The sequence below is a fragment of the Parus major genome, chromosome 9 (assembly GCF_001522545.3).
Source record: "Parus major isolate Abel chromosome 9, Parus_major1.1, whole genome shotgun sequence".
In the NCBI taxonomy this organism is placed as follows: Eukaryota; Metazoa; Chordata; class Aves; order Passeriformes; family Paridae; genus Parus; species Parus major.
Genome location: NC_031778.1, coordinates 10,970,212 through 10,994,995, shown reverse-complemented (window position 1 = coordinate 10,994,995; position 24,784 = coordinate 10,970,212). Strand labels below are relative to the sequence as shown.

General features: G+C 38.7%; 1 protein-coding gene across 3 annotated transcripts in view; it reads left to right on the top strand.

Moving 5' to 3' along the window:
* SLC9A9 (solute carrier family 9 member A9) overlaps positions 1–24,784 on the top strand; it is a 175,851-nt gene that overhangs the window by 49,982 nt on the left and 101,085 nt on the right. For all 3 annotated transcript variants that reach the window (XM_015637763.2, XM_033516636.1, XM_015637762.2), the window contains exons 7-8: positions 16,731–16,869; positions 17,707–17,812. In XM_015637763.2, the coding sequence (XP_015493249.1) occupies positions 16,731–16,869; positions 17,707–17,812 (245 nt within the window). The remainder of the gene's footprint in view (positions 1–16,730; positions 16,870–17,706; positions 17,813–24,784) is intronic.

Sequence of the window (24,784 nt, the reverse complement as noted above, 5' to 3'; positions counted from 1 at the left end):
AACCACTTCCATCCAGAAGTGAGCCCTTATGTACACACAGCTAATAGCTTTAGTGTACCTACACATAGAGCTCTTCAGCCTAGGTAATTCTTTTTCAAAAGATAAAAGCCTCACTCCTTGCCAACAAAGGTACAAAGTATGCACAGAGCATTTCCAGGAAAGAAATAGAGGAAATAAAAGCACCTGTGCCATCAGGCAGGTGACAGAAAGATAAAAAGTATCAACACATGCAGCATTTTCCTGTTTAAAGGAAATAGATTTCATAGGTGAGAAGAGCTGGTGAAATGAAGATGTAAGAAAATGAGGTGGTGGAAGTAACAAATGGATATTGTGAAGGCATGGCTAAGAAAAAGAAACAAAGCCCATTGTGTAACTACAGATCATGACAGTGATACATAAACCTGTAGCTAGGACTCTTTAGAGGGAAGAAAAGCTTGTTTACTCACAGAGATGCAGAGGAAAACCTGATTTTCTTTCTCTGATGCAATTCTGCAGTTTTATATTGTTTTGTTATGAATGTCTATGTTGAACTCCATAAGTAGTACATCAAAGTCTGCTCCTAAACTGTAGAAAACTGGCAACAGAATAGGAATTAGGAGAGCCAATTCTAAAGAGTGATATGCTGCAATCAGGCAGTGAATCTGAATTCAGGGAAGGAATGAGATTCTGCCAGAATTACAGGGGGTGTTCCCAGCCCCATTCTTTGCAGCTGTCTTTGCCTTGAGTGCTTGGGCAGCCCTGGAGGGACTGAGACCTGTATGAGCCCAGTTTGAGCAGTGGCAGGTTTAAATGAGGGGCTGTCTTTGCAAAACCTGACCTAGAAATCAACTCAAAAAATCAGCACTGGAACCCAACAGATATAGGGAGAGCAGCTCCATGGTACTGACCTGCATGACCTCGGATACTTGGCAAATATTTAGGGATTTCAATGTCTGTGAGCTACAATTCTGGGCAAATGACTGGCTGGATCCCTGGATACAGGCCTTGTCTCATTCCAGATAAATGTTACTTGTGATTTTATTCCCACAAAGGTTCCAGAGAAGGGATGTCTGCAACATTGTGGAGGAAAATAACATAGAATCTCCTGAAAACCTGAAAGTGAGCTGTATTTTGGATGGAAGCTCAGCCCAATCATTTCACTTACTGGTTCCCCTTAGACAAGATGAATTCAGCTAATATTCCTAATATTGCTGGAAAGCATTTATATACCAAGCAGCCATTCAAACAGTCAAATAACAGAGTAATTTATATATTAATAGAGCAAGGAGTAAATTGTGAGACACATTAGTGAGTGATTTTAGCATGTAGATGAGGAGCCCTTTTTCTCTATTATTTCTATAATAATGAAATTATGGTTGTCCATCTGCTCTTTTTACCTTTGAGGAAGGGTTTAGTCCCAGCTTATTTTGTTGATGATAATTAGAGTTTCACGTCACTGACCATCTGGAACAGGAGATGTGAGCACTGGGAAACTAACCAAACTTGCTATTACCAGGAACTTTAAAAGAGCTTCTTTCCCAGAATAGAGGAAATCCCACATAAAAAAAATAAAATTTTGCTTAATAAAACTTTTTTCTTTTTTCTTCCATGAACTTTACTGTACAGACCAGTGTTAAAATGCTTAAATAAGAGGAAAAAATGCTGTTAAATTTCTGTATAAAAATGAGCACTCAGAACAGGATATTTTCAAAGGTAGTTCTCACTCCTCATTTTTTTTTCACATTTCAGTATTTCATATCCCTTTTTCCAATATTAGTGCCATATTGAAATTTTATTTAGGATCTAGTTAATATATGCTAATATATTAATATATGCCTTACTCTCTGTGCTGGGTGTGTCTGAGCTGGAGTTCATTTCCCCAGCAGCCATCCCAGAGCTGTGCTTTGCTCCAGGAGCTGGATGGGTGCAGATAACCCAGCAGGGTTTTGGCTGCAGCTGAGCAGTGCTGGCCCAGAAGCAGCACAGTCTCTCCAGCATCCCAGTGGTAGGAGGTGGACAGATCTGGGAGAGGACACAGCCAGGACACCTGACCCACAGTGACCAAAGGGATATTCCATACCATGTGATGTGCTCAGCAAGAAAAGCTCAGAGGAAGGAGGAAGGGGCAGATAAATGTTACTGCATTTATCTTCCAGAGCAACAGCTCCATGTACGTGGCTGGGAATGCACCCACCAATGGGTGCAGAGAATAAAATTTCTGTTTTCCTTAACTGTCACACACAGCTTTTGCTTTATTAATGTGCCTTTATCTTCACTCCTGAGCATTTTTTTATCCTATTTTCTTCCCCCCACCCCATCCTGCAGAAGAGGGAGCGATGGAGTGGCTGGGTGGGCACCTGTCACCCAGCCAGGGTCAGCCCACCACAGTTCTCTAATTGGCACTGGCTTGTCTGTGCAATTCATTTGAACAGGCAGCCTTCAGTTGCAGACTGCTAAGCTGGAGTAGATTTCAGTGAGCAGTGTTATGGAGATTGCCCTGAGGGATGCATGAAGATATAGCTTAACTCCAATCAGCTGGGAATGTCTGTACTTGTCAGACCCAATCAAACCAGAGTAGCTGCAGGTATCTCTGTCCACTTATACACAAACAGACAGATAAGTTTTAAATTCAGAATTAAGAATGCTGCTTGCAGTCCTTGCAAAGCACACCTAAGTGGCAATTATTTAGCTACACTTCCCCTACAAATGACCAAACTGACATCAAAGCTTCTTCATTTCAAAAATTTCTATTGGGAACTCTTCAGAACTGAAGTACACCCCGGACCAGTATGAGTCAGCCTGGTTTTTGAGCTCTTCCAGATGTTTTTTCTTGTCCAAACAACCTTTCTCTAGTGAATAAGCAGATATTTCCTGAGAGCAAGATAATTACATACAGAGTTTAATTCTACTTACAGAGACAACTTCCTTTTAGTTTAAAATGATAGTATTGATATTATTTCCCTTGAAATGTTCCAAAAGATAGCTCATTTCTTCCTCTCTGGATGCAATACTGTATGTAAGAGTCTGTCTGGCTCTTGCAATAAATTAACATACATATCATGTCTCCTCCAGAGAAGATAGAGTGTGTGTCAGAAAGGTGGGGGAGTCCTTTCTGCCATTTCATTTGAGGGGTAGCCACCAATTCCTATTCACTGCCTAAATCCTTCCCAGAAATACAGCACTGGAGAGCACAGCTATCTCAGAGAGATAGAGAATTTGTCACAACAGGATACTCCATAAAAATTCCGTTATTCCTTGGAGATCAGGTTATGATTACATGAACAAAGAACCCATTCCTGCTGTGGGAGAATGGACTATTTCCAGTGGCTGCCCAGGAACACAGGAAAGACTGATGTCTCTTGTGATCCCTCTGTGAACCCCTCCAGATGCTCTGCTCTACAGTTCAATTTGAATTTCATCATTCTGACCTGCTCTAAGCATATTTTTTTTACCAACAAGTTCAGGTAAACTGCTTCCTCCTGCAAGCCTTGGCCTTTTAAGGCTCAAATCCTTAAGCTACTGAGGCTCTTAGAACTGACATAACTCTCCATGAAATTCTTTTGCATGTGCATATGTACAAATATATATGTTTCTGTGTGCATGGGGAACTGTCCATAAAGCACATCAAAATATTGCAAATGTTATCAAATACTCAAAATCATATAATGACCAAAAATTTTCATATCTTACAAAGGAGTAATTGAGAGGCACCTTATTTTTATTTCTTCATACACATAAATCCCACCCCACCCCCCCATACCCAAGACATCATTTCACTGTGCATGTTTCACCTTCTGGAGTAGAAACTTTAATGGTTTCAGGATATACATTTGTCACTCCAGCAAAGAGAATAATTGATAACAGTAGCATCAGCTGCCTTCCTTCAGTGCCAGGCACAGCAGGAGTGGCTGCAAACCTCTAGTTACTGCACTTCACAGCTACTTAAATGATGAGACTCAGCAAATTTCTATTCTTAGAATTTATTCCAATGGTTACAGAGCTCCACTCTCTCCTTGTTTCCACTTGCTTTTGTGTTGGTCTCAATCTTTCTCTCTCCTTTCTCTTTTCACAAGCCAATGGTCACCATCTCCATCTCGCTCTTGCCCTGAACTGCATGACCAGCTCCACCACTTCTGTGGCACTCACCAGTCCCTAGGTCTCCCATGTGAGATAAAAAGAAATTTCTATTCTATTATTTCTAGAGATAATCTGGGACTGTAAACTCCAACCTTCTTCATACCCTAAAGCCGAGAGAGACCCTGACTTCATTTCTGGTGCAAGCACCTCCTCACTATCCTTCTTATTACATTGTGACAGACAGAGGAGGTAATGAGGACAAGAGGGGTGATGTGATGGTCAGTTCTGAAGCCTGGGGACAGCAGCTGGCTGAGTCAGGGGACCAGCAGTTGCAGGGGAAAAAAACCCACATATTTAAGTTTTAGATGGTACACGCCTGAAAGATGAGATCTTGGAAGTTTTTAGTTAATTAAGTTTATCAGATCTCCACTGAGATTTGTCAACTAAACATTTCAGAAACCTTTAAAAATTTGCATAATTTTGTCACATTTTCACAAGGGTGAAAGATTTGTAGGAAACAGATGGGTAATTTCCTCTTTCCTCCCCTTGGAAATGACAAGTCTGAATTTCAAAGTGGTACAGTGAGAAAGCTTTGTAATTATGCAGTTGTAAGGTTTCTGCCCAAGATAAGCACAGAGGTATTCTTCCTATAATGGCTCTGTAGAATGCCAATTTAGAGAGGGGGAAAAAAAAAAGAGAGAGAAAGAAAAAAAAAAAACCTGGAAATTACAAATACAACATGGCAATGTGATCTCAATGGTGACATTTTGGCAAAGGCACAAGCTGTGACAGAGACAGAAAACACTCAGGGCAGCAGTTGTGCAAGTGGCCCTGAGAGAGCTCAGTGTGACAGAGCTGGTTCATTTCTACTGTGTTCAGGGCACTGGGACTTCTGAACAATCCCTGTGAAGACCATTATACCAAGGAAAGACATCCAGCCTTTTTATCAGTTTGCATTTGGAACTTTGATGTCCCCTAACTAATTGCTTATTATAATGATCTACGTATTCTGAATGCAATGTGCAAATGTGTATGTTATTTGGATTCCTAATGAAATTTCAGCACGTTTCTGGGAAGACATAGTGACATTAGAATTTGGATTTTGAAAAGGAAGGTTTAAATATGATTAAAACTTTGAACAAAGCAGTATCTCAACAACACATTGAATAAGCTGATATTCCCATTTTTCCATTAGTAATTTCTCCATTACAAAATCTCCCAAAAATGATATAGTTCTTTAGACTTTTAAAGCATTTTAATTTTGTATCCCCATTCACTGAATGTTTACTTTATTTTCACTTAAAAGAAATCAAACCATTTTTCTTTCCACCTTGTTCTACTGATCTGTAGCAAGCACAGCCAGAAGCGATAGTGAGAGAAATGAGAATAATGGAGTGCCTAGCAGGCTGCTGTTCCCTGCTTCACACACACTGGGAGAAGGTTACAGCTAGATGAAAATATTCCTGAAGAAATGTTCAGCCTCCTGAACCATTTAACAGTGTACCTCTTCTTTATTACAGTACTTTTATTCCTAGAGAGTAAGGTGAAAGGTATTTCTAAACTCTCATTATAGGATGTTCACAGTTTTACATTCCATTTCTAGCATTAGCAGGACCTAGTCCATAGCTTGGAGAGTGTTTTAATTGCACACTGTTAGAGTGAAGAGAATGCAAAAGTTTCTGAGGCAAGACTCCTGCATTCTAGTAATTATGAGGGTAATGAAGCTAGGCAGAATTATTTTTCTCTTATTAATAGCTGTGTTTAAGCCTCACAGAACTTCCTGACTAGGGAAAGTATTTATTTTTAAACTAAGTGGTGGAAATTAATGTGTTACACTACATGTTTATCCATAAATCAATGGAGTCTTAGAAAGCCAGAAAGAAAAATTATCTGTTTGGCTGCCTGTCATTTCTGCGAGGTTTTTCACAGTGCATTGGATAGGCCAATAGCATATACCTTAATTTTAACAAAGGAAAATGTTCCATAACTCTTTCAATCTTAGCACCGAGGAATAATTCATGATCAGCTGGAAGCTGTGTGTCCAAAAGCCTTAGCATGTGTACTTACAAATAATTCATTTTAGCAAAGCAAAACCTCCTATACAGTATATTTTGTATTAGATCACTTTGATTAAGTGATTTATATTTAGGAAATCTGGATGTGTAGGATTTAATTATCCAGATTATTTTCAAGATTCCCATTAACTTTTAGATTTCCTTCAAGTGGCATATGTTTAAATAGCAAGGCTTAAAGGTGACTTATCATTCAAAACTCCTGTACAAAGGATAAACAAGTACAGATTTAGAATAATTTTGAGTAAAATATTCCCAAAGATGGAAGTCAGAGAAACAGGGTGAGTGTTTGAGTGTGTATTTGTGTGTGTTTTATTTTCTCTTGCTGTAATCCTTGAGGATAAAAAGAATGTTTTACTGTTTTGATTGTCTTAGAATTTGGGGCTGAAATTCTATCTACATCAACTTCCCCACCTAAGTGGTGATTCCCTGTCTTTGTTTAATTTTACCACGAGTGAAGTTCAGTAATCCTCCAGATTGCCAAGAGGTATCGGCAGGTGCCGTAATCAGCACTGACTTTACGCTTGAGCAAACCAATTTCCACAAGGTTCAGCAGCCCTGTCCCTGTCCTCAGCAGCCCCAAGCTGCTGAAATGAACCCCCAGGGCTGTGGAGAGCCAGCTACAGTTTAGAAGGGCTTCAGACAGAGCAGCCTTTACAGTTCCAAGGCAAGGAGAAAAGGCACAAGACGGATGCAAAGCCACCTCTCAGCCCATCTGCCCGAGTGCCATTCCCTGTCAGACTGCACAGGCTGCCTCTAAACACCTCTCTGCTCGTGCTTTGAGCTATTGCTTTTCAGGCAGCATTTACCACAGGCAAAGTTCACTTCCAAATAAGTCTGGACCTATCCTTCCATCACCTGCTTAGAAATTCTATCTTTAAATATTTTTTTCCAGAAGAGACTTATCTGGGCTATTTACCTTCCCAGCACAGTGGATTTTTGCAGAGGATGAATATTAGTACATGATACTGGGACTTGTTGGATTATGCTTTCTTTGTAGAGCACTGTCCAGTAATTTTGTTTTAATATTCTAATATTAAAGGTATAACAGGTTAAAGAACTTCAGGCTATGGAGTGATAAGGTAGCAAACAATAGGTAATATTGCAATTCTAAGATTTCTACCATGGCTGGGATTTTTCTTTTTATAAGCTGTAAAATATAAAATATTGGCATACTAGCAGAAAGGTGAAGGAGAGCTTGAGGCCCACCTTTCTCCTACAGGACTATTACTGCCATTCTCTATGCAAGGCAGACCAGCTTTTCTAGCAAGAGAAATGCCTTTCCCTAAGGTTCTGTTTATTTGCTATATTTGGATCAGGAACAGAGACTTACAATTCAGAATATCCCTAAATCCCTATCCTCAGCTCCAGTATATCAAGAAAACAAAACATGTAACATTACTGCCAGCACTAGATCACACAATTCACATCTGGATTTATTTTAGACTTTCTCACAAGGACAGCTGTATTTCTTGTCTGCAGTTGGATACATTTTTAAAAATTAAAATTTCCATGGCAACAGCTGCAACCATTTATTATAAAGCAATAGAAGTGGAACTAATATTTGTGAGAGAAACTTTGTTATCAGGTAGGCTAGCATTTCATTCAGACAATGCCCAAGTCATTTTTCCCTAGCTGTTCCATTTTTTAAAAGAAAAATATAGAAAATATTTTCAATAATGAAATGTAGGTGGGATTGAACAGCTCAGGAGATTAAAAAGATTTTCTTCTTTAGATTACTGGCTCATCTCAAATCCAGATTAGCAAGAAGCAAAAATTATCAGCTGTTTGGTGGGCACACAGAAAAAATCGATAGGGGTACAGGGCTCTGAAAATGCCATTCCCACAGCAGCTATGTTCTCAACTGCAGCACAGAAACAGACAACTGAGAACACAGGGTGTGTCTTCACTGGGGGAAAAAATGATGTGAGCCATCCTTGAGGAGTGTTAATGACGAATGCAGGGGAAAACTCCACAGGCAGCTTGCAGTGCTAACAAAAGAGTTCCAAGTGAACTGTCCTGCCCTTCACATCCCCTGCCCTGTACTGTTTTACCTGAGAGAAAGGAGCTGTTTTCCTGAGTAAAATGTGGCTAAAGAGGGATGCTTGGCACCAACCTCAAGGTTAGGTCAAGTCCAAGTCAGCACTGAGGTGGGATCATCTTGTGCACAGACAGGCTCCCTCACCATTCAGAATGTTGGCTGTGAAAAGACATGGGGTGCACCACGCTTGAACACATCAGATTTTCATAAGCAGAGGTCACAGAAGAAAAAAGTCCTTTGAATATTAAACAAGAACCTGCTGTATCTGCTCTTCCATTGATCAGCTAAGCAATGTGGTACTATCCCTTTGTTCAAATTCATTCAAGGGGATTTCAGAGAAGACTAAAGTGTGTTGTAGTACTGTTTACACCAGCTAAATCTCAGGGACAAGTTGGTTTAAAGCCTGGAGGAGGGTGAAGTGAGTATGACAATGCATCTGTGAAGGATAAGGAGCAGCTGTTATTACAAAGGAAATGCTGCTATTCATCCCTGGGTATTTCACAGTGCTCATGGGTCTAGTGGGTTCTCCTGCAGCATTATGAGGATGAGTCAAAGCCTAAATGAAGGGAATACTGTCTGGTATGAAACATACATCATTTGTTGTTATTTCAGTCTTAAACTGCTCCTGAAAAAAAACATGGGCTGTGTGATTATAAGAAAAATTACTATTTAATAAAGATTTAGTGGAAACTGTTTCCATTTAATCTCTGCTATTTGCCCATAAGAGCAAAGGATTTTTCATAGCTAACCAAGCTGCTTAAAACCTTTAAAGTGTTTGGGTGAAATTCTGCCTTTTTTTTGTAACACCATTGCACATCTTTACCAACTGCACTGAATCAGTGGAGTTACTACAAATGCTCATCACTGTAAGGGTAATTTGAGGCAGTTTCTCCTTTAGAGCAGGATGACAGTAAATCACAGTGATTTCCTGGTAATCTGCTGCAGCGTTCTAACGCTCCGTGCAGGCAACCGTCAGCCCACATCATTTTATCAACAGGCAGGTGGAGTTCAAGTGACATAGATAAATGTAAAATTTGTTTGCAGGACTGAAGTCACTGTGAAAGACAAGAATAGTTGATAGGCTTTGATACCTCATCCTTGAGTTATCCCAAAAATTTTAGTAGGAAAATGGAGGGTTAACTGAGGCTACCCATTCTTCCAGTAGTCACCTTCCCTACCCCTTATGGAGACATCAGTCAGTGTCTTGTGAATTTGCTCTGCTGTTTTATTCTTTGCACTCTGTTTGTAGAGTAAATAAAGTCCCATAGTATCACATTCTCCCACTTTTGTACAAATAAACCTGAGGCGTGGATCAAATTAGGCCTCCAGGAGCACATTAAACTCTTGCTTATGCTGACAGAACACTTGCAATTGCACATTAATTCAATTTTTTGCTTTCAAGAGAGACATCATTTTCACAGAAAATCCTTATTCCAGGGTCTCATCACCCTGCACTAATGAGAAGAGCTGTCACATAAAGGGAAGGTTGTGTAAATGTTTCTGATAATTTTTCAACTCTTTAAGTAACTTTGGAGATGAGTGGCTCACAAGTAAAAAATTGAAAGGTAACACAGATGTGAATAATGAAGAAGAAGAAGAATGTAAAGCTAGTAGTGCAAGACCAGACAGTGAACAATAGCTCCCAACTCAGGTGTCAGGGCTAGGGAGCTAAAAGGATTGCTCAGGTTCATGAACCAGCATTAACGAGAGTCCTAAGGCATACAGCACATCTAACTCCCCTTATGGCACAACTAGCATCATGCAGCAGATTCGGTTCAAATAACATAGAAAACTATTTCATTTTTCCTTCCAGATATTGACTGAAGAGTTTTTAACTTGTTCATTGTTTCTGGTTAACTCAGAGGGCTGATGGGCTGTAACTTTCACAGTCATGTTTTCTTTGCAGAAAAAAAATGCATATTTTTTACAGTACTGCTCTACCTTATAAGTTCTATTTTGCATAAGTGATTACAGAGAGATGCCAGGCAGGGGAGAAGTCCAGCTCTTTGTATTAGTGCAATAAATATATTTCTCTCTTCCTTGGTGGTTGATTCTTTGTTTCTACTTTCTTAGCACCATGTGCATCTTCCTACTTGCTGAAGCCACTAAAAGCTCCTTAACTAGGAGGACAGACTTCAAGCTGCTCTAGATATACACAGGCCTTTCCTCTTCATGCAAGGTTTAAAAAGAATGGAAATTAAACAGTAATTGGATTACAGTTCTGATATCCAAATGAGAAAGGATATCAGAATTTCTGTGTTGCAGGCACAGAAATGTGTAAATTATGTGCCTTTCGATATGATCAGCTCATAAGGACAGTCAGAGGGATGACACAGAATGCAGCACATGCTGTCACAGGCAGCCCACTATCAGCCATCTGTTTTCTGCTGATGTGCTTCATTCGTCTCAAAGATATGGGACAGGAAAGAGTTGTCACCGTGACTGTGATATTTCCAAATAGATTTATGAAAATTAGGCAATTAGAAGCAATAGCAGTCATTTGAGAGTGAAATATTCCTATGCCAAGCCTCAGAGATATGTGAACAAATTTTACTGTTAAAGCCTCAGCTTTCTTTTACATTGGTTTTAAATCCATGTTGCTGTTCATCAGGATTTCTTTCTGTCAAAGATAAAAACAGGTTAGAACAAGGTAATGAGAAGCTAAGATACTTGTACAGATGACAGTGCACACCATTTCTCAGATGCACTGGGGCTGAGAAGCTCCACACCAGATCAGAGATGATGTTAGACTCAAAATTGCTCTGCCTGCAGGCCCATTAGGTCCTTAATCATTGTCAAAACTATCATCTCACATCTCCTTTCTACGAGTCAAAGTGACTGCAGCCCTGTAGAGAGCAAGTTCTGAGCAGGGTGAGAAGGATGCAGGGTGTCCAGCACCTCTGGCACAGCTTTTCCACAGCTGAGTTCAGCCCCATGCAGGTGGGTGAGATACCAGGCCCTGTTATGGCACAGGGGGTGGAATTATGGGGCAAGAATGGGATCACCAGGACAGATGGTTCCCAAGGCTCCCTAAAGAGGTAGAGCAGACTTCCTAAGGATAATGGGTTGGGAAACAGAGGAGGGAGGAGAATGACAGATTTTCTGCAGTCCCTGATATTTGGGGATAGATGACAACTAAGATCTGCATTAGGGAGAGTCTACCTGGAACAACACAAATTATTTGTTGTTTTCTCTGACAAGCTGGTGCTGTGTGTCAGCTCAGGCTTGGACATAGAAGAAAACTGAAAATAGTTACCACTATGAAAGCAATAAAAGCTCATAAACAACAACAGTAAGTGTTAGCTTGGTTTAAAGTAATCAAGATAAAATGTCCTCTAGTATTTTAGAAATTCTGGAAAAGCCTACAAAGGAACAAAGTAAGGTCAAGAAACAGAGGAAGAAAATAAGCCATGACATAGAAAAAGAAACAGAGTGTAAACCCAGATAGAAAATTGTTTTTAGAAACAACTGCTAGATTTTTTGCAGAATTAAGAACAATAATATTAGTAGCAGTGATGAAGCCAGGCTATAAGTGGAATAAAAACCATGATCTGCTGTATTGCCAAGGGGAATTAAATTTTGGGTATCCATAATGAAGGTTCAAACGCTGGCCAGTTGGGCAGTAATTCATCTACCAGTACCTTTTCTTTTCTTTTATAATTTCTTTTTTTTTTTTTTTTTAGCTGTTATCTAAAGCTCTATATAAATAGAAATTTTAATATCTATATTTTTGCAAAGTCTCAGATTCAGGAACCTTAAATATCTAAAAATTTGCAAATATTGTCCGGAATAAATTCCATGGAGAAAGATTCCTTCATACAGAAAATTGTACAAAAGACTCCTCTGAGTCCTTTTAATGTGCTGATCACTGTTTTAACACATCTGTTTGTTTGTTTTAATTTTTATCTAGAAGATCTCTGCATGTTTAATTCAAAACTGTTAAAATTGGCTGCCTCTGCTATTCCTTAAGCCTTCCTGCTCTAGTGTGTCTTTGCTTTGCTTTAACTGCCTGCAATACTTCTCTGCTTCATACCTGCTTTTATTGGCTTGGCACAGTCACATCCCAAACTTCCCCAATTGTTTTTATCTTTATAGTTCATCTACTTGTTCTTCCTGTGTGAGGAGATCTTTGTGAGGAAGCCTAAGGAGAGAGAAGGTGCCAAGAGAAGGTGTGGGTGTCTGGTGCCATGCATGGCTTTCACACCTGGCTTCTAGTTCAAACACATATTGGGGGTAAATCATAGCTCTGACGTTTTGCCTTTCTTCCAACACCTTTAGGAAAACTATATAGCCAAAAAGTTGTGTGGGAACAGAAACTGTTCAATTCAATCCACTTCTCTGAAAGATCCAAGTTTCCTAACATGCTGTAGTGACCTACCTTTTTCTGCATAATCATTATCTCAGGAAAAATAACCTTCTTTCCCTCTTAAAACAACCTTGAACTCTAGAAAACTTTTTTCTGGCCTGTTTTATTTTTCTTAATTAGCAGCTGATGAAATCACCATATAGTTCTATAATTATTTATCACCTGAGGGACATCCCACTTTATTCAGTGAAAGTATTTTAGGGAACATCTGACCTTCCTGTATTTTCAGGTATTATTTTCTTTTCTTCACATTGCTCCTGATTTTTCTCTGTGCAGTATTACATGGCATGTGATGAAGTGGCAAGGAGGGAGAAGGGCACTTGGCTGAAGGAAGCCCTGTGGCTTAGCAAGTGGAAAGAAATGTTCCTCTCCAAAGCAGGTTTTTTTCATGTTGGTCAGATAGCTAGGAGAAAGACAGGAATAAACCAGTCTGATTACTGGTTATTTCTAATAACTGATTCTACATAGTTCTATTAGAAATTTTGTGCTGTTTGCACACATTTTCCCTCTCATACTTGAGTGTATTTTCTTCAGCATAATGCATTTTTCTAAAATTCACCCAGTACAGGTGTTGCTTCATTTTGGCTTATATCAAAACAAAGAATCTTTATGCTGTTCAGCTAGTTAAAGCAGATTAAGATCTCTTTATGCAATGCTTTCACATTAGCCCTCTGCACATCAGGTTTGGACGGAAACCAAAGTAGGATACAAGATTTAACCTCAACAACAGATTTTTCCTCAAAAAACTTGCATGAATTACTGGAAAATATTTGCTGCAATGCTAAGTGCTTTCTATTTTATTTCTTTTTTCCAAGGAAAATACATTGTGCTGTACTCACAGGCTGAGAAAACTCAACAAGAAATAAAATATCTTATGAATAAATGAGATTTTGCTTTAGAATAACTGAAGATGTAAAAAGTAATCAGTTAAGATGTAACTGGATGCTTACTAGTGCAAAAGCCCTTCTGTCATGCAGACCTTTAGTATTAGATCCCTATAAAGTGTGTAGAATGAAAGTGTTTGTCATGCTGAGCTTTTTTCCTAAAGTGATCTCAAAGATGAGGGGAGGGAAGTGGAAATGCTTAGCATGGTACAGCTGACACAAACTGTTAGTCCTTATATCTGCATCAAGAAAAACTACCACCCTAACTTGCAATATATTGCTTAAATAAATATTGCCTTTATTTCCTTTTTTGAAAGCTGTGAAAGCACTTAAGCCTGCCCAATGCTGTTGGCTCAAGGAAACACAGAAGAACTGGAAATAAAGAGAGATCTGTTAAATAGCTTTCTAATATAGAAAGTGCTGGCTAATCCTAATAAGAACCAGCCAGGAAGTGAAGTATTATTCCTGACTCCAGCCAGAAGGAAGGCAGAGGTTACCAAGCTCACCCAGACAGGCAGTAGGGACTGGGACAGGTGTCTGTGAGGTACATATATTGAGCATTCAATGAGGAGCCCAAAAAATCTCTCATTCCTGCCCCTGCACTCTTTCTCATTATGGACAGAAGATAAAGCAGGCCTTTGCCATTAAATCTGCACACTTCTCAGTCTCTGAAAACAGTTTTCTACTGCATTTACTTTGAGGACTCCCTTAATCCACCTCTTGTACAAATTTACAGAAATAAACTCTTTTTCCCCTTAAACTCTTTCAGCATTTGGAAAGCCTCTAAACCGTAAAAACAGTTTGAAATTTAGTATCAAAATCTCCTGCACTGCTTATTAATGAACTGCAATCAACCCCTTTGTACAGAGAGCACAGAGAGCAGATAGCAGAGAGGGCAAGTCATGCCAGCAGGCCTCTTGAATTGCTCTCCAAGGAAAAGGAAGAGTAGAGGCACTATAACTTTAATTATGGTTCTCTCCAGTGTTAAACTTTGCAATTTTGTTTTTAGGTCAAGTAATTGGTTTGGCAGGAAGTAGTGGAGCAAACAGGATAAAATCCTGTTCTGTTAAATTGCAGCTTATATAGAAAAACCGCCAGGTAAATTACTATGTATTTTGGATGCTTGAAAGGATTAAAAGTTAGTGCTAAAAAGAAACATATCCAGAAAAAAAATGAATAGCTCTAGTAGAGAATAATTCAAAATGAAAAATAGAAGTAGATATTCTTTGAGCTGCAGGGAAACAGGAGTTCTGGAAAGATTTATACCAGAAACCACAGCAGTATAATGAGCATATGTCATGTTATGGTGCTTTTAAAAAGTGGGGGGGCACACTGAGTAGAAAAAATTTTCAGTGAGAATGAGTCACTTCATATTTATTCCTGAAATAACTATGTTAAGAATAGGATGCTTTCCTCTGGTTTTCATACCTGAAGCCTGTTGGTAGGTTGGAGGGCAAACTGTAACCCTCACCAGTCTTAATAAAGCAAATTTTTCTTGCCCTAAGATTAACATACTTAATAAAAAGCCATTTACCAACTATGGCTTACATTTGACTAATAAATTTTCACTCCATGTCAAGACCTCACATCCCTATTATGGTCAGAGCCCATCATTCTAATAGAACCATTTTCCTTGGTTTTAGGACCTCTCTGAATTCACCACTCAATGCAGGCCACAGCACCAGTGGCACAAATGAGCATTTCCTGATTTATGATTCCCTAAAGCAAAACAGACCAGCAGCTGCAGTCTCTGTGTACATGGCTGGGACAAACATCAAAGAACCAAAGCAAAGGTTTCAGCAAAGACTGCTTTGCTGTCAAGACACACCTGCAAGTTTTTAGGCAAGAGAAACAAAGAATTACAACAGATCCCCTGATCTAAGAAAGCCACAGCTGAAAAAGGATGGAAAATTTAGATATCAAGGTGTTGCTGATTACCAGTTCCTTTGCTGCCAGTGTTTTGTGTCTGTATCAATAGCACCTTCTACCAGAAATCATCTCACTGATTTTGTGGGGGTTCTAATGAGCATAACTGGAGATAATAGATTTTAGTGCTTAGTTACTCCTGTTGTAGTACATGAGTGTTCACCCCTCCTATTTGTGGTGCTCCACCGAATGCTTTGACAGTCCTTGTGGCATTTTTGCAGAGAGAAAGCATGAGAACTGTTTTCACATCTTCATGTTATTTCAATGCAACTCTTTAGAAAATCCTTTATACAGAACTTCAACTCTAAGCCTTATTTCCAAATGAAAAACATCAGAAATTCAAGGATTGTGTTTGTAATATCCAATAGCTTAAAATATTCACAACTTTTAAAAAATTTTAACATTTTAATTCTTAAGATACCAATCATTTTCCAGCAATCCAAGGCACATTCTGGAATCCAATGCCAAGCTCAGCACATTTTCTTTGACAAGGATCATAAAAGTACTCAAAACAGTACTCAAAACAACAGAACACAAAGATCCAAAATGTTGCTAATTAGTTTGTGAGGCTTAGAGCTATTTTGTATCTGTTCAATATAACATTTCAACAAGAAAAAAGACAAACATACATGGAGTTAGTGCTGTTCTGGGTAATAACTGGTAGCAAATAACTCTGAGATGCTCAAAGAATTATTTAGTGCACAGCCCCTTTGCTTTGGCAGCATCCTTTCCCATTCCAAAATATTTGTGTGGCTGCATCCTGGGGTGGGAAACAGGAGATGACCTTGGACAAATGCAGCAGTTTCTTTCTGTGGGACAACCACAAGATTTCCTATTGCTGAGCTCTTGCTCCAGCTCCAGCCCAGGTTATGAAGGGTTACACCAAGAAGGATAATGCTTGGTGGTTTGTGACAAAATCACTGCTGCATGTGTGGTACCTTGCTGTGATTTGTGCCACCCATTTGAACCTCAGCCACAAAGCTGCAGTTTTTATCAAGGATATTTGTGAATATGTAACTGCTCTGAAGACATATGGCCAATAAATAATTCAAAGTTATCTATCTTCCCTGCAGTTTTCTTATCCACCTACCACCTTTTAATGTTTTGTTGGCCTGGAAACAATATTGTTTATGGCACTTCTAGTATAAAAATGTTGCTGACTGGCAGTAGACTATTTCCAGTGTGATACCTTGAAAACAAATTGGTTCTCCCCAGTCCCCATCTGCTTTGCTCCCATCTGCTATTAGCCCAGAGAAGCTTTGTTTTGCATTTTGAGTGCCTAAAACTGTTCATTTTCAATTATTGATTCAAAAATTGTTACAATATGATTAAATTTGTTATTCCTTTTTCTCTCTTTCTCCCCTACCCCTTTGTTTTCTTTTCAGCTCTATATCTATTTACAGTCCTAAGGAGAATCCTAATGCTTTTGACGCTGCTGCTTTCTTCCAGTCAGTGGGAAATTTTCTGGGCATCTTTGCTGGATCATTTGCCATGGGATCCTCTTATGCTGTTGTCACAGCTTTAATATCCTTTATGGTTGGTTTTCAGGGAGAAAATCTATACATGTTGGAAAAAATATCCAATATCTGAGAGTGACCATCTTCAGCTTGAGCCTGAAGCTTTGCACTCTAGACTCAAGTGTTTGTAAACAAACAGACAAATCATAAATTGACAAGAAATCTCATTTGCCAGAATCTACAAATGTCTTTTTTACATTTACCATTAGGCAGGACTCTGGCCTTTATCCTCCTATTTATAAATAATTGTACTTTAAGGAAAGTGTTTTAAAATATTTTGATGCTCAAACATGAATTTATTAAGAGTGGCAACTTATTTATGAACTCCAGGCTAGCAGCAATTATAGAAAAGTACAGGGGAAACACTACACTGTGTCAGTGTGTCCAACAAGCCCATCAGTTGAACTAAGCTAGAAATGAAAGGTCTGTCTGCTGCCTTCCATTTTTTCTTGTGTTTTACAGTTCATATAAAATGCTACTGTAGAATTACTGTAGAATTAGAATTACTTTTGATCTTTCTTGCATTCACAAAAGTGTAAACAAATGCCAGTTTGTTTATAAAACTGGAAAAAATTGCTTCCTTTTCCTTTTTTATGGGAAAAAAAAAAAATCAAATGCAACCAACTAGGAATTAATTCAAACTCCACAAAAGTACTTAAAAAGCTTTGAAATCTGTTCTGGATTTTTCTCGCTAAGTTAGAAGCTGTGCAGTTTTTCCCAAATTCAACATGTGTAGATGAGTATGGCAGGGGAGCTTGCTTTCTTTCATCCTTTCTCAGAATGGGGGTAATTTTAGCTTACAAAGCAGTTGGGTTTTTATTTTTCCTTAGTAATCTTTTAGCACTTGACAAAATTTACAAAGCTGTGTGAGTTTCCTATGTTGGAGACAGGTCTGTTTTTCCTCCTATCCTGGAGTGCCTTCTTATCAGCAGAAGCTGCTGGGCTTACAGGTAAGTGTTGCATTTAATTAAATAAAACCAATCTTATAATATGCCTCTAGTGTGGGTAAAATGAATGGTTTATTTTAGGCATGACATTTTATATAAAGGTTCTAAAAGCCTGCTGATATATTGAATATTTTTTCATTTTTAAGAACAATTCTGTAGTGACATTGGATAGTTCTTCCAGACAAAAACATAATAGGTCATGCTCAAGTCCTCAGTCTTTCTTCCCTGCATTATCCCATCCCTATTAGTCCCCCTATTAATCCCCCTATTTTCTTGCCAGCTATGGAACCAAAGATAACAGTAAGTACAAGGAAGGAAATAGGCAGTGCCTTGTGATTACCAGACTCTGTGCTCCTCTGCACACACTCCATATCCATTATGTTTTTTCTCAATTATCAATAATTAAGACAAATTATCAATAGTAAACCAAGAACAGGGCCAATAGTTTGCATTCACCTTTGTACTTTGGGATAAAAAAGGTCATGTTCAGTGCACCTACATGTACACCTTTGGCACAGCCATGCCCCAGTGACAGGTAAAAAGATGTGTGATCCGATTTTTTTTCATTAATGCCAGGAAAGAAACTGTACAATCACAGTCAATTATGTACCCAGGGCCTCCATTAAAGTGTACACAGGAGTTTAGGCAAAATTTGTAAATGGATATAGTTTACCTCCACAGCAACCTATTGTATAGTGTGATTCAAAAGAACAAAGTTTCTATGACCTTGATTGTTTTAATGCTCTTGAGGTTGTCACCCCTGAAATCCAGTGCTCCAATTAATGTCAGGGAAAATCAGGAGAAGAAAAATGCTTAATGGATCAGTAATGCAGCCCATGCTGGTTTGTTTCCAAAATTGTTCAAAGCCTTTTGAAGACAACAGTTATATTTTTACTGAGATTTCTGGAGCCAGCATGTTACTTTTTTAATATCAGCCACACAATCAAACTATTTCTGAATGGGTATTAATATCTGCATCTTTGCCTTACTAATTATACAACTTTGCATCCTGTTTACTGCCAAATTCTTCAGGCCAATGAATAAAAACAGTGGTACACGAACTGAACAAAAGGGTATTTGTTCTTGATTTGTTTCTTGTATTTCATTACATCAAGAAAATCAGATACCAAATGGACTTTTTTCTCTTAACAGCTCTTACTGGTTTGGGCGAGGTCACATTCATTTTCTTCACAACAGCTAATGTGGTGCTGGGAACAGCACTGGTAATTCAGGGATATTTCAGGTATCACTGAGCAGCACTTATACAGAGTCAAGGGATTTTCTGCTCCTCACCCACCTCACACCCCCAGCAAAGGGGCCGAGGGTGCACGAGAAGCTGTGAGAGGATGCAGCCAGGAGAGCTGATCCCAGCTGACCCATTCCAGAGCAGGAGGAGCTGGAGGAAGGTTTCTCACTCTTACCCTTGTCATTCTCTCCCCCTTCCCACCAGGGAAGAGGGAGAGAGGGAGTGAGCAGCTGTGAGAGTCTCAGCTGCTGCCTGGGGTTAGACTTAACAAGCTCTTAAAAACGTGGCATGAACACTACAGGAAAATGGAAGCAAAGGAGGATGATTGTTGATCACTTGCCTGCTACTGGAGGTACTGATTTCCTAATCCAGTGACTTCCAAGTAAAGACTGTTTTAAAATGCATTCTTCACAGAGCACAAGGATCCTATGTTTCAACAACTGAACAATCAATTATACATGACACACAAAAAGTAGATTTGTAAAGGAAACACTAATATCTTTCAGAGACTTAGGTGGTGCACCAAAAGTAATTTCCATTTCTCAGGCACAGGAACAGACTGTATGTCCAGACAAAAATAATTGGCGTATGTCTTTTTTGCATGCTGCAAACATGATGATGGACATGTCCCTCCTGGTAATTACCCTGAAGAGTGTTTCATTGCTCTTTTCTGCTGTAATATATAAAATATCTGAAATAAAACACTTAATTATTGAACACCACAGATGGTCGTGGTAGCCGAGGTAAGGAATTTTAAATGGATAGAGGAGGAGAGTGGAACCAAAGTAAAGTTTCAGTTTAAGGGAAAAAATAGAGAATTGTTGAGAAATTTAACTAATTCTTATCAAAATAACTGATAGAAGAAAGATAATTACCTCACCAACACATATATTCCAATAAAAAGTATCAAACATTTTTAGGTCTGTCACTAGCATTTTTTCATGGATTATTTTCTCATGGGTTCTGAGTTTCACAGGGAAATTGTTTAATTACACTGTTGTGAGAAGGCAAAGTTTAATCTTGAAACTTTTATCAGTTAAATCTTTGTCACTTGATTTCTGTAATAGGCTTTTGTCAGAAGCCGTTATGAAAAAAAATCATGGAGCCCTTCTTGTGGCTTCAGAAGTTCAAAGCTGTGTTTTATAAATGCATTTACTTTATTAGTACTGTCCTGACATTACCCTTTAGTTGTCTGGCTTAACCGGTTTTGATGTTGCTTCTGTCTTCTCTGTTTCCTCTGAAATAGCTCAAACCCCCCTCCTTTCAAAATATTATTTTAAACTCTAAGTTCAGCAGCAGAAATACTCTCTTGATTAAGAAATTTTCACCAGACTTTGGTTCAGCTCTGATTTCTCATACCCTTGCTAAGGAAATCTGTGCAAAATGCAGTTGTGTGCAGTCCCCACACAGGTGGGTACACACAAAGCACCTCTTGCAGAAGGCAGGGAGAGCCCGGAAAAACTCAGTCATGCTTCAGGATACACTCAGCTCTTAATCCCCACTCTAGCATTCCCAGTCTTCTCCAGCTTTCTTGCTTTGTCCTTTGTCTCAGTGCATGCAGGTTCTGGTTTTACAGCTGCCTGTGCCTGTCCTCAAAGCAGCTGTGAGAACCCAGAGAGCCTCACTCCAGAGTGGCACAGCTGCATCGCTGCCTTCTGTGGACCACGCTCCTAGTGTTGACATGCATCAAATATTAACTTGTTCCATTAGACACTTATGCCTACATTCATCTTCATTTTCCTTGGATATTGTGTTTTCTCTGTTCATTCCTTCTAAATGAACTTCAAAGGATTAACACTAGACCAGCGCTTCCCTGTAGCTATTAAGTAATGTAATTGCAAAATAATTTTATTCTTATAATGCTTTCCACAGCAGTCCTTCAATCATTCTGAGCTTTTTGAAGTGTAATATTGAAGTATTTCATAATTTAGAAATAAAATGAACTATACTGGTTTTTTTAGTGGGTAAAGTAGGTGGTAGGGCTCACTTGTTCAGCTTCCAGATTTCTAAAATAAAATTTAAATGGAGAGTAGTACGGGTCAATATTTTAGAAAATATTTCATTCCTCTGCCTCAAGATATATCATGATATATAACACACAATATATGGGCCTGACCCTGGTTGAAAAATGGATGTGATCGAACCAACAAATCAAAAAAAAATCTGGGATGACTACACAGTTATTGTTATACTGGGAACTGGAAATTATAAATTAATGTTATGGTTATTAATCTTATAGCTATATCATCAAGCTGTGACATATGCATGATAAATTGATTCTTATACAGTAGAACCTAATTTGTGCATTTTCTCATTTGCCCTGGAGTATATAATTCCTGACTGCTGAGCAAAGCTGTAATAACAGAATACTAGAGTAAGGTCACTGTTAATAGAGTTGTTTTCATTTGCAAAGTTCATTACATAGTATTTACTAGTAGGCTATGAAAAAAAATAAATAATTTAAATTAAACATTTTGTTGAAATAAATGAAGAAAGTACATCTTGTATTTATTAATTGCTTGTTATCTTGTTTTATAATTAACAACATTTTCTAAATTCTAAATGATCGCTCAGTCTGAGAAAGGTTCCATTATGTACATGGACTTTCTGTATCTACACCTGTTTAAAGTGACCAGATATTCAAATAAAAAGAGATTCATTTACCTGCAGAAACACACTGAAGCATATGTATGGGAATTGACTGGTACGTATGTGTTCATTTGATGCAGACTTCAAAGTCACACAGTGACTCAGTGAAAAGGCATCAAAATTGCAGCCAAGCTCCTCTGATTTTCACACAGTAAAGACCTATGAAGACAAAAAAGACAATAGACCTTGAAGGAAAAAATTGTTGGAGAGTGTAATTTCTGTTCCTTTACTGGTTTTCAGAGCCCTTTGATTTCTGATCATTATAAAGCAAAAAGCTTGTGATAATAAATTACTGCTGCTTCCTCACCTTCAGCAATTCTTTTCTGAACATTCTGTAATATTTCTGCCTTTGTGACACCTGCCCTCTTATTCAGGGGCTCACAGGAGAGCAGAGTCTACCAAGCAGGAAAGCTCTTCCTCCTTTTCCTCCAAAAATAAATAAGCAGCATATTATGAATGAGGTACCCCGGATGAGTCCGAAGAGCTGGTCTCTCACTGGAGCAATTTTGTGCTACCTTTGTATTTAGGACATAGCAAGAGTGAATGTCACCATCTTCCATTTTCTTTAATACTGCTGACAAAGTGCATTTTTCCTCATGCTGTTCACTTCTCCTATCTGTTTGCTGTGATTTGTCTAGAATCTGTCATCTACCTCATTGCTTTTTTAAAACGTTGTGACCAGTTCTTCTTGTGACACTCTCAGAAGGGATCTACCAAAACATTTCTGTCTGCTGTTCTGAGCACTGTGAGTCCAAGGCAGTTTGGTACCTGATGGGCTTCAGTTCGCTGAGCTGACATTATTCTATACAAGAAAGATATTCTGGGCTTTAAATTCTAAATTGTGTGGTTTTATTCTCTTTATTCATCAGTAATGTGCCATGCTGTGTCACGCAGAGTAGGCAGACTCCTGCCAGTAAGGAGGGAGAAGGGATCTTTGGCTTCCAGGTCAAAAAGAAAGAGACTACAACTCTTGTGAGCTCTAGTTCTGCCACTTCCAGGAGCACAGGATGAAATGTAAGCCTAATTAGGAAAACAATAGGTAAGAAGATGGCATTTGCCCTGCTGTGCAGAGACAGATGAGCTGATCTGCTGCAAATCCATTACTGGAGTCAGGGCTTGGGTCTGGCTGGTTTAGGGGCTGCTGTAGGTACAGTCTTCTAAGGGAGTAAGAAAAAACAGAAATGTGTATGTTTTCAGAGAAAAGTACGTATTCTTGCAAGGCATTAAGCTGAGACCAAAGATCAGTTGCATAAAGTGTGGATAGTGGAGTCTTATTTCTGGTGCAGAGGTTCGGGATAAACAGGGTAAGCACTCCTAGCGTGTCCAGTATAAAAGCTGTTATATGTCACCACAGGAGTTCCAATGTAAATTGAATTTTCCAATTCATTTTTGGTTACAAAAGTAGAACACTAAAGCCCAGGTCTCACTTGAAGCAGCCAGGTGCAATACCAACAAATAGTCCTCAGATAAGGGCCTAAAAAAATCCCCTCGGCTCCATCTTTTGTTGCTTTCTGTCACTTCAACATAAAATCAACCACAGACTACTCCAGAGATAAAAGGCTCATGAGCAAAGCATGAGCTTTGGCTCTGCATTGGTGCAGTTCTGGTGTAAGAAGCCTTAAATCTACTCTTTAGTATCAAGAAAATGATTAGTCACACCTCATACCCTCAGTGAAAACAGCCTGGATTGGGATATTGTTGCCACTGGGTGTCTGGGTTATTACCGCAGCAATCTGAGGCAGACAACAGTCTCATTTCCTGCCACTCACACATTCAATCTGCATCCCAAGAGATGCTGTGCAGATTCTGACATAAATATGACTCCAAAGTAAATGTTATCTGATTTAAATAACTTCTCTTTTACCCAATCCTCATTGTTCCTTTTTCCACGCATTTCACCACCTTTGATGAAAGACCAGTTCCGGCTGCTTTACTGTGAGATTTCAGTATGTTGTGCATCTTTAGAGAGGCATTCCAGAAGCTCTGGAAACCTTCAAAGTTGGGATGAAAACTGGTCAGTTTGCTTACAGATCTTTTGAAATTAAGCTATTCTTTTTATCTATTCCTTTGCTCCTCCAGAATGTAGCAGTTTGAGGGTTTTCTTTTTCTAAATTCCCTTTTTTTCACCACCAAAAGATCTGACAGCTCAAGAAAAATGCCTGGCTTAGTCTCTCAAACTAGCAAACTGTCAGGTTTTGATTGTGGCCACTCAATTCCAGGTTTGCATTAAAACAACATTGCACATGCTGCTTTTCTCTGACATTCCTTTTTGCATGTTTGTAAAATGATGTAAAAAAAAGATTTTGTCTTTTATTGACAATATAGGAGCTGTTTTCAGATTAGCACTTGTAAATTAATACCCACACTATAATTTTAAGGCTCACACCATCAGCAAAATACTGTTAAATATACAAGTTCCTATACAGTTGCTATATTTTTTATATTAGTAGCTTTTGACTCAACAACCATTTCAACTACATGTATTTGTAAAAACTAATGTATGAATAAGTCCTCTAGCTATATTAACAGCTAACAAGCTGTCTCAATTTCTCTGTTAAAAAAAAAAACAACAAATAAAATGGTAGGGGTTTTTTTCCTAGTAAAACCTCTTCAATTAGATTGATCTGTAGCTGAAAGTAGCATTTGTCTGTGAGGTGTCATCTTTCATATTAAGAGAAAAATTTCAGTAATCTGTTAATAAACATAAGGAGCTATATTGCAAACAACTTACCACCTACCAACTCAAAACATTCCCTGATTACTTTAAGTTAGCATTTTGCTCTGCTATTGTAGTACTGTCTCAGTAATTCTGCTACTTAGAAAAGCAATGAGCGAGCTGTCTCCAACAGCCTGAAATTGAGGACAAGTAAAAGGGACACCTTGCTTTATCTGCCTCATTGCATCTGATGGATCATTTCTGTTTACAACTCCACTAATTCCATATTTGCTCTGTTTCTCTGTGAAAGCAAACCCACAAAAACAACCTCATTCTGCGCCATACTCTGTTCATACAGTATTTTGCTACCCAGCTAACTTCAAAATCCAGCATTAATAGTGCTACAAAGAAATCCAGATTGCTT